The 21627-nt window shown below is 40.5% G+C and overlaps 1 protein-coding gene across 1 annotated transcript in view; it reads right to left on the bottom strand.

Annotated features, from left to right (window-relative positions):
• Tnip3 (TNFAIP3 interacting protein 3) overlaps positions 1 to 15545 on the bottom strand; it is a 95049-nt gene extending 79504 nt beyond the window's left edge. Inside the window, exons 1-2 of the mRNA XM_052721517.1 lie at positions 15402 to 15545; positions 7346 to 7425 (exon numbers count right to left, since the gene is read on the bottom strand). Coding sequence (XP_052577477.1) covers positions 7346 to 7425; positions 15402 to 15545 — 224 coding nt within the window. The remainder of the gene's footprint in view (positions 1 to 7345; positions 7426 to 15401) is intronic.
• Between the last annotated feature and the right edge of the window lie 6082 nt (positions 15546 to 21627).

The following is a 21627-nucleotide window of genomic DNA, read 5'->3' as shown; positions in this document are numbered from 1 at the left end:
GAATCTATGTCTTCTTCAGACCTTAGTAGGCACCAGGTGTGCATGTGGTGCACGCACATAAATGCAGAGTGAACATTCATACATATAAAATAAAAAATATTTGAATTCAGATGTAATCATTTTATCATGCATCCATTTTTAAAAGTAATTTTTATTGTGTGTATTTACAGTGTGTGTGCTTCTGTGTATGTGTATATGTGTGGTGCTTGTGCATGTGCCACAGTGTGAATGTGGTGCTCAAAGGAGAACTTGGAGGAGATGGTTCTCTCCTTCCACAATGTGGGTCCTGGGGAGCAAACCCAAGTTGTCCAGCTTGGTGACAATTGCATTTCCCCATTGAGCCTTCTCTCTGGCCCATACCCACTATTTTCTTTTTAAATCTTTACTCAAATTGTTTATTCTAAATTGTGATGCCTAAGTTATGTTAACATATTTGTACTTTCCTTTTTAATTGGACCCTGATTTGAATGTTGAGTGTTAGGAATAATGGAAAAGGAGCTAGCACAATGCATGCTTTCAAGAACAAATATGGCCGAGCGGCAAGTCAGTGTGACATCCTGAGAAGAGGAACTGCAGCGATTTCCCTGTGCCGGGGTCCAGCAGGGGGATGGTTCTAGGAGAATGGCCTGGCAAGCTCGGCCAAAAACAAGACAAGCAGAGCAAATGTCATCTCTGATGATCTCATGGTAAACAAACAAACAGGACACCCAAAATATTCTGTTACAAGTTAACTTGGATGAGGGATTAAACATGAGTTGTGTTTTGTTTTTCTTGTTGTCTATATTTCACAACCATTTAATGCTTCTGCATATATGCACCACTTCTTAGAATTGGCCCACACAGAAATAACTGATGTAAGCCATATTCCGATTTTATTATTAGAAAAATAAAAACTACTTCTAAAAGTAGAAGACAACAAGAATAGGAAGATGGCAATGTCATAATTTGTACATTCAGAGATGTGAGCTGCAGAGAAATTACGAATGCAGGCCACTTATCATTTATCCCTCACTCATTGCAGTTAGGTGCTTTCCTGTGAGCAGCTAACCAAGCAACAGGTACCACATGGATGTGATGGGAAATGATGAAGAACCGTAGACCATAAAGCCCCTTTCTGTGTAACTACTTTAAATTTGTTAATGTCTGTATGGTGCACAACCTTATACAAACATACCGTGTGATTGGGAATAACAGCACTCAACGGTGTCCGATTCCAATTAATAATCGTGATGCTATGGGGTATAAAATGTCTCTGAGTTTTACTGGTGATGTTTATATTTAATTTGTGATTTATGTGTGAGGGTTTAGCTTACTGCTGTGTTTTAAAATAGTGACACAGTACAGAGAAAAATGAAGCAAAAGGACAAATCAACAATAGATTTGCATCTCAAAATAAAGTTTGTATTTCACATGCTAGCATTTTCTGTGACAATTAAAAACATAGATCTGTAACTATAAAGAGATTAAAGAAATTTTAATGATAAGAACAATGAGAATAAATGGGTTTGAAAAACAAAAATATCCTTGATTTAGAAAAATTTCCTAGATGTGAATAAGAAAAACGTCTCTAATTAGGTTGGCTTGGAAATGAATAGATGCACAATTTAAATTATTGCATACTTGTGTAATGGGAGAGGACACTGGAATACACAATGTCACCTACAGTCTATGTCAATAGGAACCTAGCAAGTGGCAAACATTTCTGAAAGGGAAGAATAAAAATGTATTTCAAAAGACTTTTCAGTATAATTTCCTGGTCTCCATGGTAAAGCCATGTTTGAGCAGAGGCTCTTGTGAGTTTACTGAATGAAGCCTCCAGAGAAGGGAACCTGGTCCCCTCAGGGTGCTAAATTTTCACAAAAGGAACTTGTCCAAACCAAAAGCACACTGAGTTTCCCGAAGTTTGTTTCTTTGCTCTACCTGCTCTTTCTTCAGTGTGTTCACACAGCTTCCTGTCAGAAAATGGGTGAGTTCCAAATTTCCTGTTTTCAACACACCCTGAAAATTGGAATTTTGCTACTACAGTGTCTTTCATTGTGCTGATTGGTTTTGAACTGCCTCGGATTCAAGCCACAGAGAGGGAGTGTTATCACCCTAGAGGGTCTGTGTATTTATCAGGTTGGAGGAGACAATTCAGCATAAATTCTGAAACTTTACACAAAAGGAGAATGACTCAGAGTTGCTGAAAGAAGAGAAGGGAGAGGAAGGGAGGGAGGGAAGGAGGAAGGGAGAGAGAGAGAGAGAGAGAGAGAGAGAGAGAGAGAGAGAGAGAGAGAGAGAGAGAGAGAGATTATAACTCATTCCCTGGCTATGTGTTTGTTGTGTGTGGCTGCCAGGATCTAGTGCAAACCTCCACACCAGTGCCAAGGTTTCATCAAAACTATTCCACCGAGAAACTGTGTAGTCTCCAGTCTCCAGTCTCCAGACACACAAAATTCTGTACTTAGAAGAGGCAGTGAGGCTCCTTTGTAGGTTCATAGTGAGTTGATTATTGGGAAAGCTCTATATTTTCCAATAACATCCCCCAAATACTTCCTGGATGACGGTAATCATTTTACAAGTGATTGCCGCACGGGGTCCAAAATTTGAGCAAGCACGAATTATTAAAATCTGTACAAAGATACATCACTGATAGCTGCCTGGGCTTTCCATACAAGCGAGGCCTCAGAAATGGACGAACCTCACAGAAAACATTTCTACAACGAGCCTTACAGAGTCCTCCTAAAAACACATGGCTCCCCAGCACCATGTCTGTGAATCTCTCCACCAACTAAAAATGAATTTCATTTGTCATGTGGCACATAAGCACATGGTTGACACATGTCTTCCTTAGTTTGGAAAGAAAAAGAACTTATTAAACTGATGTCAGAAATCCAGTGGGATTGATGTTTGTTTACTGTTTTGGAAAAAATATAATTTCTGAAAAACTGACACATTTCTACAGCAAATAAAATTAGTACGATTTGTAAAACAATTACGATCAATCATGTTCTTTGCATCATGAAAGTATTTACTCAGCTCTTCAAAAGAGATTTTTTTTCCTCTACATAAAACAGAATTCACTTTTCTGCAGTAGAGGAAATACCTATTTAGAAGCCCCTTTACTCTGCCTGTCCATAGTAGTTAAATCTTTAACCAAGAAAGGAGAGAGTTAAAAACAAAGAGGCCAAAATATTTGCTTACAATGCCATAAAAGAGATCATTTTAGTTTTTGATTACCACCACCATTGTCCTGCTCCAACCCAAACATCTGCCTGTCACCCCATAAACATACTTACACTTCTCTTCCCTTTATGAGCAAATAAATGGAGCTTTAAGAGGCTTTTTTTTTAATAGATAGCAGCTGTTTGGCTGCTAAACACTGCATCTGGAAGGGAGTATGCTATTCACATGGAGGAAAAAAAAACACCCCATTGTTTAATTTTCTTAAAGTACACCAATGTTTTACAAAAAGATACTTGAATGCTTTGGATGTGCAGAAAGAAGAGCTCCATTAAGAGTTTCTGAAAACGAGTATATTGCTACCAAAAAACAGGGTTTGCTCCATGAATAGCTGGTATTAGATTGTGTATAATATGGGGCCAAAGACTGTTATGGGGCATGAGTTCAATGCCAGGCAATTCACAAGAACTGACATTCACCTCCTTCTTCTGAGATGAGCTCTGCTTTAGACTAAGATGAATCATTATAGTTTCCTTGCTAGGCTGTAACTGTAATTTTCGGAATGCACAATCTGTTTAAAATATTAAAAATAAATGCCATGGCAAAAATCAGAGAGACGTCTGCTTTACAGAAATTAAAACGAAGCCCCGACTCCAGGATCCTGGCATGCTGTGTGAGGCTACTTAAAAAATACTGTGGATCATGTGAACTGGGCATGGTGGTGCACGCCTTTAATCCCAGCACTTGGGAAGCAGAGACAGGTGGATCTCTGTGAGGACAAGGCCAGCCTGGTCTACAAAGTGAGCTCCAGGACAGCCAGGGCTGTTACACAGAGAAACTCTGTCTTGAAAACAAAACAAAACACAGAAAACGAGAGAGAGAGAGAGAGAGAGAGAGAGAGAGAGAGAGAGAGAGAGAGAGAGAGAGAGAGAGAGAATATCAAGGCTGCTTCTACCTCATCCTTGCTTTTCCTTTAAAAGGTGGCTTGATATGTGAACCCGAAAACTTCAAGGTCATTGAGTTTGGCTCTTGTAGACTGGAAACGTTTCTATGCAAAAGGACTTAGTTCAGAAGCAGTGAGAGATGGCTGATCCAGTGACTCCCTGGGCTACTTTCTCCCTTTTCTGCTCTCATTTCACCTCGTCCTTCCAGCTTCCAGTTCCGCCAGGGATACAACTGCAGAGATTCCAGAGATACAACTGCAGCGTATGCCTCACCCCCTCTTCCCTCTTTCTGAACCTCTAGCCACACACACCACACAGGTTAACCTGCCAGTTATCTGCACAATTTAGAAATAATCTAAAACGGGCCCACTCTTATCTCTTTTTCTCAGAAAGAAAGAATTTTCAACACTGTGTGAAAATGATGCAAACTGTTGGCATCCATGTGGCTTTCAGGCAGGGTAAACAGGTTAAGTATTAATATGCTGGATAGCACCTTAACAGTAGCTTGGAGGATGGCTATAGCAAGTCAATTTAATGCCACATAAAAAGGAGCAGTCTGAAAACTTGGATTCATTTTCTTCTTAAGGCCATAGGCTGAGGCTCTGAAGATTACACAAAGAAGGGATAGGGCAGGAATATCTTCCGCCTCTTTGTTCAAACGCTGGGTATCTCCATTTTTCCACTTCCATCTCTCTTACCCTGTTCATTCTTTCATTTTGTTGTCTTTTTTGAAACAAGGTCTCATCTTGCCTCTGCGGATCTCAAACTTGTTACATTGTCCTTTAACTCCTGGACCTTCTGCCTCTAGCTCCCAAGAGCGGGGACAGGTGTGCCCCTCCCCGTTCTTACTCCACTCATTCTTTCTTTGTTAATGTCAGAGGTTGTAATATGACTAATCCTCAGACTACTGCACATCTTACTATATTTCGTTAAAACTTATTGTAGCTTGGTTGCTGCACGGGGATTCTTTCCCTTGAGGTAGATAAAGTCTTACCAAGGAGCCAAGACACACACATCACTGTTATAGAATGATAAATAGTCCGTACCAAAATACTAAATTTTCTGTAATTGAAGTTAATATACTCATAAAAGACACTGAATTCAAATAGTTTAGAGGAATGGGAGAAATCAATATTGTGATATATTTTAAAAAAGCTTATTAACAAAAAATTCAGATCATACAACTGTCTTACACATTTTATTTCTATATAATTCATATAATTAATTGACATACACTATTTATAAGCACATATACAAGACTCCAGGATCATCAAAAATAGATGAGAAGCAAATGTCCATGTAGACTATTGAGTACCTCTCTAAAAGAAGGCAGCCACTGACTAAGGTTGCTAGAAACTTCATTTTTATTTCAAGCTTTTGCTTTTAGGATCACCTCATCTGCTTGAATCATATAACAGTAATTGCTGTAATTAAGACATATATAAAGTAAATATTTAATGGTAAAATATCAGCATGTGTTGTCTCTTGAAGACAGAAGAGCATAAATGATCCAGTCTGTGCCCACGTGGGGTAGTGTGAGCTCTGCTGCTAATTGACACTACTGCTCTTTACATGAATCAGTTGTCAACACTGTTAGCTGACTCTCCTGCCATCAGGTCCCCGTGCAAGCTCTTTAACAAGAGCCCCTGGCCACACCCATGATCTTCCTATCGGAAGCACTTTGTTCACAAACTCAGAATCTGAAAGTATGTCTCCAGTGGAAAACCAACGTTAAGCACCTGAGTTTTAGTAAGTTTTTAAATATCTCTCACTTTTAAGGTATTAAAGGCCTGACCCGCTGCCTCAACAGGTACAGGTGCTTAGTGCTAAGCTGGACAACCTAGTTCAATCCCTAGAATCGACAGAAGGTGTCAGTGAGAGAACAGACTCATAAAACTGTCTTCTGATCTCCACACACCCACAATGATAGATGAAATCAAGTCTAGATGTGTGTTTAAAAGAACGGTGTTATAAAAAGGAGTCTCCAGGAACAAAGAGATATTCGTTTATAGACTAAGTCCTTAGCTATTCAGCTTCTCCATGGGACCTCATCTGAGCTGCCCTTTACTTCACATAAAGATGAACAAGTTCAAATGGCCTGTTTCCTGACCCTGACACCCCTGCTCAGCTCCCCTTACCATTGTGTGTTACACACCTCTACATACATCTCTATCCTTAAGTGTAGAAACCTTGCCAGAACCAGGCTGGTCTACAGGAAAGACTCTCCTGCTTCTGTCTCCTGTGTGCTAGGACTACGGGTGTGCACCACTACATCCAGTTTTGTACCATTTTTATGAGGCAAAATATTTAATCATATATTATGATTAATTATGCAGGTAGATTTTCAGTTTTTGCTCGTAAGCAGCTGGCAGCAAGGCTGTATCTCTGCCTCCTGAAAGCAGCTAACACTGTATCCTGCACATAAAAGGTGCCAAGTGAGAAGTGAGTTAGTCACTGGGACAGTGACTAGAAGGAGATGGGAGAAAGTCCTTTAAAGACTGATTGGATGAAGGGTGCAGCTGAGGAAGGGAGGCGGCCGACTTCTCACCCTGAACCTGAGCTAAAGAGTAAGCAAATCAGTCGACGGAGAATAGATACTTCTTCACCTTATTGGTGGAAGAGTTGCTTCCCTAGGCAACATTTGGACAACTAACGGCAAATCATTTCCAGCACAAAAGCTTCTCTATGGAACTTCACCAAATACTTTAAAAATCAAACAGTTTCCATGACCCACCATGCTTCTTGCCTCTTGGATAGCAATGAAAGAAGACGGGCTCAGGTCATGCACATCAGGAGCCCGTGAGAGAGCTCAGCAGGTGAAAACACTCGCAGTGCACGCTGCATGGCTAGTTTGACCCCTGACCCCCAGTGGAAGGAGGTAGCCGATTCTTCAAAGCTGTCCTCTGACCTTCCTACACATGCCGTGGCATGCAACGCTCGCGCTCTCTCTCTCTCTCTCTCTCTCTGTCTCTGTCTCTCTCTGTGTGTGTGCTGTCTGTGTCCCTCTCCCTGTTTCATAATGATGACAATGATGAAGAAGAAGATGATAAGATAAAATCTTAAATGGCTCATGCTTGTACCCACCACCTTTCTTTCCTCTTTTCCACCCCATTCTCTTCCATCCAGCAGACTCTCTGCAGAGTTCTTAACAGACACATCATTACTGAAAACAGAAATGCTGAAAGCAGAATATTTCCATCAGAGCATGTAAGCTCTAAGTCAAGCGTTGCTGTTGTTACCTTTCATAATCTTCACATGGGTGGGTGATGGCTACCAGAGTCTCGTTATGTTTCTCATTTGTGAGGTGTCGACGTGGAATCTAAAAGACAAAATGTATAAATGCAAAGGATACAAAGTTCAGATGTGTCTCGTGGGAAGAAGAGTCTATGAGTCTCAGAGAGAAAGCCACCTGTTAAGTGTTAAATGCGTTTTCCATCAAAAGCCGTGATTTGATTCTCATGTCTTATTTTCAGTGCTGTTAGTCATGAGAAGATAGACCACAAGCGTGCCTCTGCCTGCTTCAGCGAAAGGGTAAAGCACTGAGTGTAAGCAAGACTCAGCCTTTCAGCTAAGGAAGATTCTGATGACAGAGAGAAATTGTCCTGTAACAAAGAGCAGAAGGCTGGGCATTCCAACATGCAAGGCATAAACTGTTGAAGCTCACAGACTGACATGCTTGCAATTCGATTAGCCACACTGTAGGGACAAGCTGTCCAGGAGTGCCTAACCACCCAGTACCACCAAGGCCTTTTTTCCTAAAATGCCACTTACTCCAGATTTTACTCAATGGGAGTTAGTAATTATTTCCATGACTTTTAGAATAACAGAAGAATTAGTGATGTTACCACTAAAAGACACAATTTTTTGTCCTCATTTTTTTCTATTAAATATTAATTGCAACTTAGTAACCCAAACTATGTCAAAAGTTGCACAGGCAGCATGGTGCCTCAGATGGTACATAGCAGACACTTGAATTTGAAGAACTGGAAAGCCAATTCCTGCAAGCAATTAACACATTTAAAATGCCTCTGGAAACTAGTACTTTCCATGATCCCTTTAGAAAATGTAGGGAGTTGGGGCTGTGAGGAACACGAGGGCAGCTTGTCTGCATTTTTCCAGTTTCTCTTGAATTATAACAACAAGCCCCCAAAGTCTGATTGTCCCAGATCTCTGAGAAGGACTCACTATTGGCGAGCTACCTAGACACAGTGTGGGAGGGTGGCTTTTTGTTTTGAGCTTATGACAGCTGTTTCAAAGTCATCTGTTACCACCAAGGCAGCCGGTTACTAGATGAAAGCAGATCCTCTGGGGACTGCTGTAGGAACTGGACCACCAACTAGTGTGGCTTTTTTTTTCTCTTAGTTATGCAAAATTTTGCAACTGCCTCTCTTCTTTGTATGATGCCCCAGAGATGTTGCAAAATTCGTCAGTCACTGAGGAGCAAAGCCAGAGGTACCTGACAAGGAGGGGCAAGAAGGCCTACTGTGGCAGTTCTAGAAGATGTGTTTTAAAAAATGAATTAATAAATAAGCTTGTAACAAAGTCTTTAAAGATACTATTAGTTTAACCAAGGCATCAAGAACTCTACCACCCCCAGTTCCCAAAGGAGGCAACAGAAGCCCAGAGAGGCAAACAACCTAGCCAGTCAGTCAGTCAACTGCTCTTTGAGGACCAGACACCTAGCTCTTCATTTTTATACTTCTGTAGTTGCACATTGTACAGGTAATATTTCATTTTAAGTTTAAAATAAAAGCATGCCTGTTTTAATACTAAGGTTTACGTTATAAATGAAACCTCAAAAAAGATGTCATGGGCATTACATCACATTATTTGGATTCTGGGAAATCTTGAAAATGGCGCACGTGGAAAGGAAACCTGCAGACTTCATCTCCACTAAATCCCAGGTTAGGGTAACCCCGAGGCCCAAGACAAACAGTTGTACTGAAACACTCTCCTCAAAAAATCTTCACAGAGCAAACAAAGCAGAGTCCATCTAGCTGGATTGTCTTGTCCTTGCATGGCCAGCAGCCCAGAATGCTGATGAGAGGTCATGAGAGAAATGAAAGTTAGGCACCCAAAACAGAAAAGCTGGGATCTGGTGGTTGGTGCTCTTTGATGGAGAAGCTGCAGTACCCAGAAGTTCAGAGCGTTTATTTTATTAAGTGAACAGGGAGACAGGGTTATTGCATACAGATAAACAGAGCAACAGGGTTGGTATATACAGGTAAACAAGAAGGCAGATTTAGCTAATCTTGGTAGGAAAAAATCTCTGTAGGAGAGCAGTCTTCAGGATGCAGTCATCTGGACAGAAAGCTGGGAGAAATCTACCACTGACATCTTCTGTACTTTGCCATCTCTCTGAGCTTTACCATGGAAAGGCTCTGCTACTCCCATGGGTTTGAGGTATTGGGATCTCTGACATGGTCATGCCCTTGTCAAACAATACACATTCACTCAGGACTTGACTTGATCCCTTCACTGGGTGGTCATGAGCTTACTGGATTTCTCTTGGGTGGTGTGAAGACTAGCAGACAGGCAGAGAAAACACCAGCCAAGAGTTTCTGAGTCAGAGGCCCATCTGGCACTAGGAACACACTGCAACTATCTTTGATTATAGCTCCTTCACTTATTATACAATGTAATTCAAGACATGTTTATCTCATTAAACATTTTAAATACTTGAAACCGATCTTAAATGAAATAACCAAGCTGGACACAGAAAATGATGATTATTTTTTTTAACTTTTATTGATTCTTTGTGGATTTCACATCATGCATTGTGATCCCACTTATCTCCCTGTCACCTCACTTCTGCCCTCTGCCCTTGCAACCTTTGTCCCAAAACAAAACAAAGAAACAGAAACAAAAACAAAAAACAAACAAAAGAGAGAGAGAGAAGAATCTCGTCGAGGAAGCTGTAGCATGGCCGTTGAGTCCCATAGTTCACCCTTGAGCCCATCTTACTTGCAAGTGTTCATTGCCACAAGTCATTGGTCTGGCTTGAGGCCTCTGGCTTCCGCTGTGCTACCCACTGATAATGGGCTCTTACCGGGGCTCCTCTTGGATATTCTGTTGTCCTGTGTCATAGAGATCCTGCTCTTTTGGATCTGTAGATTTGTTCCCTTCACATGCTCCAACAGTTCATAGATGGGGTACATGTTGGGATGAGCTAGCTCATATCCCAGGTTATGGGCCTGGGTAGCAGCTGAGTTGGTCATCCCACCACCTCAAAGACGATGATTTTTTTCAAGAGCAACTGTGTTGGAGGTACAGAAGTGTCAAGCAAAAAATTATGCATGAAAATGCCATAAAGAAACCTGTTGTTACCTTGTATGGCAATTAAAAAACAAGTAAAATTTAAAAATTGCTTGTGAATGCTAAATAAACAGTGCAAAAACAAAGGCAGGATTGCGTACCAAATCTCTTAAATCTCTTTGTGCATTCAAGCTGGACTTCCCTAATAGTTAATCTTGAAGTACTGAAAAACGCAACTAGTCGAGTTTCTGCTTTGTTAACTAGCAAGTTACAAAACCAACACACTGGTGACCACACTGTGCTTAGACCATACTGCTCACTGTACATTCAATGAGTGAACAATGGTTTTTATTTTTAAAATCTATTTATTTTGTGTGTGTGTGTATGTGTGTGTAATGTGTATGCATGTATTCATGTGAGGGTCAGAGGTTGTTGGGTATGTTCCTCCAGTGCTCCACACCTTATCTTTGGAGACCGGGTCTTTCACTGCATCTGTGCTCACTGATTGTCTAGACTGGCCTGGCAGAGGCCTCCGAGGATCTGCCTCTCTTTGCCTTCCTCATGCTGGCATTACAGATATGCACCACCACAGCCATCTTTTTAAGTAGGTTCTAGGAACCTGAATTCAGGTCTTCAAGCTCACCTGGCAGGCAATTTCCTGACTGAGCCATCTTCCCAAGGCTAGCTACTGGCTTTTTGGTCTTCATGTTTTCTTGTGTCTGTGACATCCATCCCCTGCCCTGCAGGATCATTGATTTTGCCCCAGAATCACTCATGTCTTTTATCAATAACATGATGTAGCAAAAGGTCTTGCCGTGATACATCTAATTCCTCTCCAACAAGGTGATTGTTAACTTATTAGCCTTTTCTAAAATCACCTCTAGAATTTATGGCATATTCTTTTGAAAATATTTAGGAAAGTTCTGTTAAAGTTTTATGAATGGGGTGAAGAAAGCCAAGTGAATAGTACTAGTTGCTTTCAAAAAGATCATAGGATGACAATCTCAGAGCTGCTTCCACCCGCCCACCCCAAGCCCAGTTATCTACTTTTTAAGCCACAGAGAGAGAGCAGCAGAGTAATGGTGAGCAGGCCGCTGGGAAAGAGTCTAATTTCCTCACACACCCCTCCCGCGTTTCCTCTTCTGTAAGTGGGGGTGATAAGTGCACCCCCTCACAGAACTGCCACTAGCTGGAGTGCCTGCCTGGCAGGTAACTAGTTCTATATAATTTTAAAAATTGGAACACAGTACAATATTCCCGAGTAGATGTAATGTGCAAGGATGAGGGCCATGCCGCAATCATGCTATTTTGGTCCCTTCTGAGGAAGTAGGTCAGTTCAGCATCTTGACTCATGATCATATTGACAGCTTAATGTGTGGAAGTAGATATAACTTGTTATTTCTAAGGTTCCTATTGACTAATGATTTTTCAGGTAAGGCTATAGGAGACTGTCTCAGAGAACTCATCATCTTGTTGAGAAAAATAGGATGACAAGCCTGAGAGGTCCCAAATCGGGGATTTCTTGTTTTCATATCCCAGTATGGGTCACAGTGAGGACTTTCCACCCTAACAAATAGAAAAAAAGATCGCATGCTAACTGCATACAGTGAAATGAAAGACAAATGCTATTGTCAGTTAGGAGTAGAGGGTTACACGTCATTGTCACCAACAGTGGTTTACTCAGGTTTTTAGCAGATTATTTACATTGTTTTATTTTTACATTTTTTACATCAATGAAAGCAAAACAGAAAAATGAAAATTTTATTTAGAGTTGCTTCAAAATTTAGTTCCCATAGTGAAACAGATTATAAGTCAGACATAATTTTTAGAACCAAAAGATTTAGCTCTAAAGACCACAGGAGGAAAGATGCCCAAGTGGCTGACGACATCCTCTCACGCTAAAAGCAGGTATGTTCCTTCTTTCCCATCACTGGATTAATGTCTTCTCTCTCTTCCTCACCCCACTCACTTCCTCCTCTTCAAAAAGGAATCTCTATATTGCTAAAGAAGCAGATGGTGCTTTGTGTTTAACTTAACCAAACCTTGCCTTGGATTCTTGGATGGAGTTCAGTACACCAGTGAAGATCATAAGTTGTTTGATTGTTTAAGCAGAAGTTTACACAATCCAGTTCCAAAATAATTCAAACGTGGAGGATAAGACGCACTGTTGGAAATATGCTGTGCCGATCAAGACTGTGCTATATTGTCGGAATGTGTCAGAATATAAATATCATAAAAGGCATGACACCTTCACTTAAGACAGGAGGTACTTGAAGCTGACAAGTCATTCTATCTCTACAACATGTGTTTCTCTCTGGGGCGTTGCATTCGTAGCTCATTATACTTGCTTAGCAAGCCTGTTTCATTTCAGGATCTGCCTTTACTAAATTTAAAATTAAATGTTAACCAGGTTCAGGACATTTTTTAGGATGCATTATTAGTAAGCACTGAGCCATCATCAAAATTGTTATACTCATTTGTATATAAAACTACTAAAAAGTCTGAAAGATACTGTCTTGAAAATGGAGAAACATGCCTTCATTTACTTTTATATATAAGGACAGTTACTGAATTTTTATGGCATTTTAGCACTTAAGAATATGTAACAGGGACTGGCTAAGGAGTTGAGAGCCCTGGCTGCTCTCAGAGGACCCAGATTAGATTCCCAGCATCCACATGGTAGTTCATAATCATTTGTAACTTCAGTTCCATGGGATCTGTTGCTCAGTTATGGCCTCTGGAAGACAACAAGCAATTCATGGCATATATACATACACACGGGCAAAACATTAATACACAGAAAATAAAAAATAAAAAATATGTATCAAACTTTCTAACAGACCCCAAAGGAGCCCCACCAGTAGAAAGTTAATAAAATATTGTTAAAATTAGGAGAGTAATGTGCCAGTATTAATTTAGTGTATTAAATTATTAAATATATGCCTCTGTTTCCTAGCAGGGATCTATGTGCATTGCCAACCAGAACTTCTGATCAGTCCTGTATTGGGGAATATTACTTTAAGGTGTGTTACTTTTGTTTATATTGCCTTTGTTTAACTCTGTGAAACTGTGTTACCGTGGCTGTCTAAAACACCAGATGGTCTAATAAAGAACTGAATGGCCAATACCGAGGCAGGAGAGAGAAATAGGCAGGGCTGGCAGGCAGAGAGAATATATAGGAGAAATCTGGGAGAAGAAGTAGCCAGAGAAGGAGGAGGACATCAGGAGCCAGCCACCGAGCTACACAGCCAGCCACAGAGTAAGAGTGAAAGTAAGATTACAGAAGTAAGAAAAGGAAAAGGCCCAGAGGCAAAAGGATAATTTAAGAAAAGGTGACAAGAAACAAGCCAAGGTAAGGCCGGGCAATATAAGTTATAAATTGATTAATTTATAATTATAAAGTTATAATTATAAATTATAAATTCCTATAAATTAAGAATAAGCCTCCGTGTGTGTGATTTATGTGGGAGCTGGCAGCAGGCCCCTAAAGAGGCAAAAGAGCAAAACAACTAACTACAGTCCTGTGGATTCTAATTTTAGCTTCTTCATATGAAAGCAACAATGCTCTCTGAACACATAGTGCTTGCGGATTTTTATGATATTTTCCAATCACATTCTTATGACTACCTGCATTGGAAATTTCCTAGGTATATGACTTAGGTTACACATACACAATAATCTTACTTTTGAGATTATTAAACATAGTACACACAGCATAGTACATACACATTTCACTTAAATTGTGTAAAGTACAAAAGTCATAAATTCACAAGTAGCTTGGGAAGATACACAAAACTGTCATTCAAGGATAAAGACCTGAGATCTGATCCCTAGCAAGCACATCCAAAGCCAGAAATGGCTATTAAGCCTATCTATAACCCCAGTGCCCCAGGGGACAGAGATAGGAATATCAGAGCCTGCTGGCTGCCATCTGAGTTCCAGGATCAGTGAGAGACTGTCTTAAAGGTGGCCGGGCGGTGGTGGCGCACGCCTTTAATCCCAGCACTCGGGAGGCAGAGCCAGGCGGATCTCTGTGAGTTCGAGGCCAGCCTGGTCTCCAAAGCGAGTTCCAGGAAAGGCGCAAAGCTACACAGAGAAACCCTGTCTCGAAAAACCAAAAAAAAAAAAAAAAAAAAAAAAAAAAAAAAAAAAAAAAAAAAAAAAAAAGGAATACTGTGGAGAATGATAGACAAGGACACCTGACATCATTGCCTCCTCCAGCCGTCACAAAATGCATGGACATGCAGCACACACATAGTACACACACACACACACACACACACACACACACACACACACACCTAGTACACACACACACACAGTACATACACACACATAGTACACATACATACACACACAGTACATACATACACACACAGTACACATACACACACACATAATACACACACACACACACACACACACACACACACACACGAGTGAACCATCTCAACCACAAGTGTTTGGCCTGCCCTTCATGTCATTCCTATTCAGTAGAGAGGAAACAGTGAGTGTGGTGAGTCAACATTGAGAGCTGGTTGGGGAAGTAGGGCAAATTCAGCTCAGAGTGGGCAGACACCTGCAGAGTCAGGAAGCTTAATATCAACAGGTGCTCATATGGTGTGGTGAATGAGCAAATGAATCTCTCCTCTCATTCCATTAAATTCATTTAGAAAAAAAGCCATCAGAAGAAGGCACAACATTTTTAATTTTTAGTTATCTCTTATTTTTTCTAGTAACTGCTGTGGGTGACTTTTTGCAAATTTCAAAGCATAAACTATTTTATGCCAATATGTTGATGACAATAAGTAACACAAAACCCTGCTATTATCATCAAAATAAAATAAAATAAAAAGTGACGTGGAGGGGAAAAATACATAGTAGATTAGAAATGATATATTTTGTTTCTCCATATGTATTTTTGGCCTGACATTAATTAAATGTAAGCTCCTAAGCCCCCGACTCTCTGGGTGTCAGTCTTCAGGAGAATCACAGCCTAATTGTATGATCTCTAAGGTCACTGGAAGTGTAAAACTCTACAATGGTCACGTCCAAGAACTGACGGTTGGAACCCGGGACTGTGGTGAGGACCCTCACTTCACAGTGCTGATGCTTCCAGTCTCCGTGTTTGCTGCCTTCAAAGCAGAACGGGAGACTTGCCTCATCTGAAAACTGCAATCTCATGTGTCGACCTTTCATTTGCATTTAATACTTTGTCAGGCTGACTGATAAGAAATAATGTCTCCCCAGCATGTACAAGCCACTGACAATACCATCCACACTGGCCGCTATGGCGACATCCTGAGTGCTCTGCCCATTCCCTGTCTTATGATATAGCCATCTTTTCAAAACACAATTGATCTTGTCATCCTCCCTTTTCCTACACACATAATAAACAAGTCTTTGTGGTCTTCCATCACAGAGACAGAAGCTGTTAATGCAGCTGGAAGGTTCTAAATCCCTCAAATGGGTCACTGGAATCTCTCTGGTGTTCTCCCCAGTCACCATGGTGACATGTCCCTCCAAGGTGCAGTGCTCCTTTCCACTTGCCCCCTGGGCTCCTGCTCCCTCTGGATCCATTCTTCCCACAAAAAGCAATCACTCCCAGGTCTCTGGAAATCCTTTAATGTGCAATTTTACAACTTTCTCAGTCCTCTTGGCAGCACTTATTGTGATTTTACTATTTTGGGAGCCTATGGCTGTTCAATCTAGATCATTCTTCTGCAACAGAGTGTACATTCTATCAGCTGGTTTGTTCTGTAACAAATGAATGCCCAGTACACCGTCCAGTGCTTAGGATACCTAAGTGTCTCAGAAACAGGGACTGAATGAACTGAATACCAAGTATGGCCACGGATGGTTATATAGAGAACTATACCACATCTAGTACAGAATTTAGAAAACATTTTCCTAATATTGCCTTAAATATTATGTTTAGCTTAAATCACTTTTTTATACCTAAAATAACATGTTCGTGTGTTCAAGAAGCCTTATACCTAAATTCACCCACAGTAGTGTGTGTATACACACACACACACACACACACACACACACACTCAAACACACACACACACACACACACACACATGAAAATGGAGTACACTTGCTTAGAAAAATAAAACATATCAGTTAACTATGAAACTTACCGAAATTTACAAGCATAAAAAAACTAAGGCACCAGTACAATATTTCAGAATATCAGATAATTTCAGTGAGAGCAAAGGCAGGAATTCATCTTTGCTTGTTTGTAAACAGTGTCTCCCTCTGTAGCTCAGCGTACCTCACACTACCCCAGAACTCGTGGCCTTCTTGCCTTAGTCTCCAGAGTAGTAGGATTGCAGGTAGACAACACTCGGCTAGGAGTTTTAAGAATATAACAATGTCAGTCAACAACAGCATTAAAGAGTGTATATTCTACACTTTATTTCCTTTACTGTCTCTAGCCAACAGGATTCTCATACTTAACTAGCACCAAAGTTGCTTGTAGTGTGGAAGAAATTGGAGGGAAGGAAATGTAGACACCGGTCTCATTTACAGTAATGGCTCAAGGGACATTAAGAATGAGAGACCTTTGACTGCACATCATTTGGATAAATCAAAAGAAATAACCAAAGAGCTATGGTTTGAGGTATTTTTTCCATTTCATATTTCTGAGAAAGGTGTTAAATCAGGGGACTTTTATCACCTGTTTCCTTCTAAGAAATCTATTTGCTTTATAGCAGTCAAGTTTTGCTACCACAGACTCTCCACAGTTCAGTCACATCAGGGTACCTGCATTTCTTTTACCTGCAAAACTGACACTTGGGGGAACTGCAATTCCAACTGTTCCCAAGCCCAGGAACCAGAGATCAGGAATCAGGAAGCCCGGAGTCTCTCACCCAAGCTACTAGAAACTATCTGTAGACAGTATCGGAAACTCATTCCAATACTATGAGTCATGAACACTGGTGAAGCTAGGATTATTGAAATCCTGCTGTTGTGCACATGGGCTTGGTGAAAACACACCAATGATCGACTTCTACCCTATGAAGTAGGTCTTGTGTGTGGTATGATCCCTCATCTGTAGCAAGGTAAGTATCTCCTTATTCCTAATCTTCATTTTGCTCTGTCCTGGGAGATACTCTTGAATTGTAGATTTATATTGAACAATTTTAATTAGAGATCCTCAAATTACAAATTCATATTTTTAAGCATTTTAATTGGAAGGACTTAAAATCAAATGTAAGAGACAAATCACCTTGTCTCTTACATTCAACAAGCTGACTGCCCTTTACACTAAGCTGCATCTGTGAAGCAGATATAATGCTTGCCTTTCTCAAAAGGAGGAGCCCACTAGTGAAGCACAATGGTGTGCCTGAAAACAGCCTTCAGCTCTCCTGACTACCAGATGATTTCATTAGTGTTTCCTGGCAAACTGAAAGCTCTACATGTGTTAAGACTTAAACCATATTTGATGCATCAAAGCTCACTAAAAAGCCAGTAGCAAAAGTGTGTTTTAAGAGGCACAAATGTTGTCAAATATGTAATTATTGATGAGTGCAGATTATTGAGCTGAAGGTTAGAAAAACATGGAACTAAAGATGGGTCTTCTTTATGGAAGTGTGCCTCAGGTGAAACCTGTTGTGGGTAGTTTTTGTATCCATGCCAGGTAAGCCAGACCCACCTCCATCCACAAGGCCTCTTGCTAATAGTACCAATTGCTCCAGATAAATTCCCATCCACTTACAAGGGAAGTTGGTAAAGACCAGGCTGAGCCAGTGTTTGTTTGTTTATGAGCCTGGGGATTGATCCAGGCATCCTTTTATGCTCGGTAGGCAATCCATCGCTCTGCTGCAACCTCCCCTCGGTTTGTTCCTTTGGATTCTGTTTCTCTAAGACAAGGTTTTACTGTGTAGCCCAAATATTCTAACTTGCACTATGGTTTTTTTCCCCCTTCCTGGTTTTTAGAGACAGGGTTTCTCTGTGTAGCTTTGAGCCTTTCCTGGAACTTGCTTTGTAGACCAGGCTGGCCTCGAACTCACGTATATCCATCTGCCTCTGCCTCCCGAGTGCTGGGATTAAAGGCGTGCGCCACCACCACCCGGCACTATATTGTTAACAGTGAAGAGCTCTATGTGTTTTGAACTGTCATTATTAAAAAGTCTGTCAACTGTACTTATTGTCATTACCGGAGCTACCTGGAAACTGCCTTGCAGATCAATACTCAGGTGCCCATTCCCAGAGTGACAGAAATAAACACAAAAAACTGAAGCTGAGAACACAAGGTCTGGGTTCTACACACAGATCTGAAGAAACGAAGGCTGTGTCCCTCAGTTCCAAATGACAATTCAATTCCTGCCTCCAAAAATGATGGCTGAGCTCAGACTGAATGATGAAAACCGTCTGCTTCTGATGAGGGCCAGCATGGATGCCAGGTTCGAAATCCATTTTTTTTGCTTTTATAAACTGAATCCTCTCAGACTAATTATATCTTCATATTTGTCATTATTTAAAAGTATTATTTCTTTTTTTTTTATTTTTTATTTTTATTTTTATTTTATTTTTTATTTTTTTTTTTTTTTGGTTTTTCGAGACAGGGTTTCTCTGTGTAGCTTTGCGCCTCTCCTGGAACTCACTTGGTAGCCCAGGCTGGCCTCGAACTCACAGAGATCCGCCTGGCTCTGCCTCAAGCAGCAGATATTCTAATCAAAAATTTGTTTTCCAATGTTAACCCATATTTAGGCAAAATTTAATTTGTCTACATTAGACATGTTATGTTTCTTTTTATGATCAATCAAAGAATTGGTTTTGATGCTATTTATATGCTTCATATTTTATTCTACAAGGAATATTCAAAGAGGATATACATTTCCCATTGAAACTGAACAATCTTTCTCTAATTTTAATATACTTCGGTGCTTTTTTATTGTCTGAGAGTTTCATACATGTATATACTGTGTTTTGGTCAAATCCAGACCCTTTCTTTCCCCTGAAATTTCCCCCTATTTCACCCCTCTCCATTATTCCCCCCAACTTCATGTGCTTTTTTTTAAAAAAAAAAAACCATTGAATACACTTACTGCTATCAGAATGTGTGTGAATGTAGGGCAACCTACTGCTTTTGTTTTTCAGACAGAGTCTCGTGTATTTCATAGGCAGTGCCCTATGTGTGTAAGTGCAGGAAAGGGTTTCCTGAATAGGACTCAATTTACCCAAGAATTAAAGACAACAATTGATAAGTGGGGCTTCATGAAACTAAAAGACTTCTGTACAGCTGAAGAAACCATCAATCAGGTAAGAGAAAGCCCACAGAATGGGAAACAATCTTTTCTAGCTATACATCTGATAGAAGATCAATACTCAGAATATACAAATAACTCAAAAGGCAGAGAGTCAAAAACAAAACAAAACAAATAACCCATTAAAAAGGGAGGGGTGGGGTGGGGCTGGAACCTGAATAGAGAGTTCTCAAAAGATGAAGTAAACTGTCTAAGAAATATCTCCAAAAAATTTTCATTGTCCTCAGTAATTACAGGAATGCAAATCAGAACAACTGAGATTTCATCATATTCAAGCCAGAATGGCAAAAATCAAGGGAACAATTGACGACAAATGCTGGAGGGAGCATAGTGGGGGAAGGGAACCCTTATTCTCTCTTGGTGGGGTTGCAAACTGGTACAACCATTATGAATATCAATGTGGAGAAGTCTCAAAAAGCTGGAAAATAAATCCACCACAGCCATATCACTCTTCGGCATATGCCCAAAGGAATCAATATCTTACTCCACAGATACTTGGCATATTTATTGCTGCTCTGTTCACAATAGCTATGAAATGGAAACAACCTAAATGTCTTTCAACTGATGAATGGATAATGAAAACGTGGTCCATATGCACTATGGATTATTTGACTACCAATATCAGGATGATAAAACAGGACCATTACTAGGATCGGGGACTGAGAAACAATAATAAAAAGAGAGTAGCAAAGTACAAATAATCAGACTATGGAAATGGGGAAAGGGAGCAGTTTAGGGATCGGGAGGGAGGTAAATGCAGAAGAATGTGGGAGGAGGATAAAGGGGAATAACAAGATACAAGTGATCTGATAGGGAAAACTGGAAAAGGGGGTCTCCTCAGGGAAGAGGGAGGGAGGTAAATATAGCAGAAAAATATGGATGGCTAAGAAAATTCACAAGGAATCATATTAACTATTTACCTACAAAAAACCCTATAATGCATGTAATCCAGTGTAAAAATATACATATACAGTTTTAAAGAACTTTTACATTTTGTCTTATCGTGATCTCTCCCAGTAGACTAAAGGCCACCAAACAAAAACACCAATACTAGATATGAGAAGCCCTCTTTAGATGTTGGCTGGGGCTAAGAGTTTCTCAAAACATACAGCCTATTGCTGTTGCCCTCAGTTATTCCCCCTGCCCCAGATAACTGTGGAGGGTAAGTTCCTATTGCTGAAGATATCATGCACTTCAGAAACAGGGCCCTGAGGCCCCTGAGCTGGAACTGACCTGAATGTCCCATCCCTGAGGACTAGCTTTCAGCAACCAACAGTTCTACCCAACTATGATGCCTATAAATCACATCAATGACTAGTACAGCACAAAATCCTTACAGATGCAGTAGTGGCACTCATGCATTAGCCATAACCCACAGCTCTCTAATTGGACTTAAGATCCACTCAGCAGGAAGGAAACCATACCTAGTACTGGAAACCTAGCTAACTACTCAGTACTAGTGAAGTCATGCCTATTGGAGCAGAATCTACAACCACTACTTTACAAATCCAGTATAATCTTTTGCAGTAATCTATAAATATTTGTCCTTCCACCACATATAAATCTTCACCCCTCATTAAGGCAACTTTTCCTTGGAGACCACTAATGAAAAACACAACCAATCAAAATGCAGAGTTGTGGAGTCCAGCCCCAATGGATCCATCTAGGGAACACCCTCCACACCTAAGTTTCAGGGAACATTGCTGAAGAGGGGAGTTAAAAGGTTATACGAGCTAAAAGATCAGGGAGTTGGCTGTGAGATTTTTGTCTCCTAGTAATATTGGAAGCTATAGCCATAATATCTCACCACCGTGACCACACAAACATGAGCCAAACAAAGTCAACACCAACAGACAAGCCAAAGTAGATGAGGAAAATCCCAAGAGGTCTCGGCCCTAGGCAAAGAACCACAGTCAACTGAGGAAAGCTGGGGATGGGAGAGGTGTTCCTCCCTAGGGAGGAGCACACCAATTGGTTGTCCAGGGCCA

The sequence above is a fragment of the Peromyscus californicus genome, unplaced genomic scaffold (assembly GCF_007827085.1).
Source record: "Peromyscus californicus insignis strain IS unplaced genomic scaffold, ASM782708v3 Scaffold_6__1_contigs__length_162567912, whole genome shotgun sequence".
Classification (NCBI taxonomy): domain Eukaryota; kingdom Metazoa; phylum Chordata; class Mammalia; order Rodentia; family Cricetidae; genus Peromyscus; species Peromyscus californicus.
This window is presented reverse-complemented; position numbering and strand designations above follow the sequence as displayed.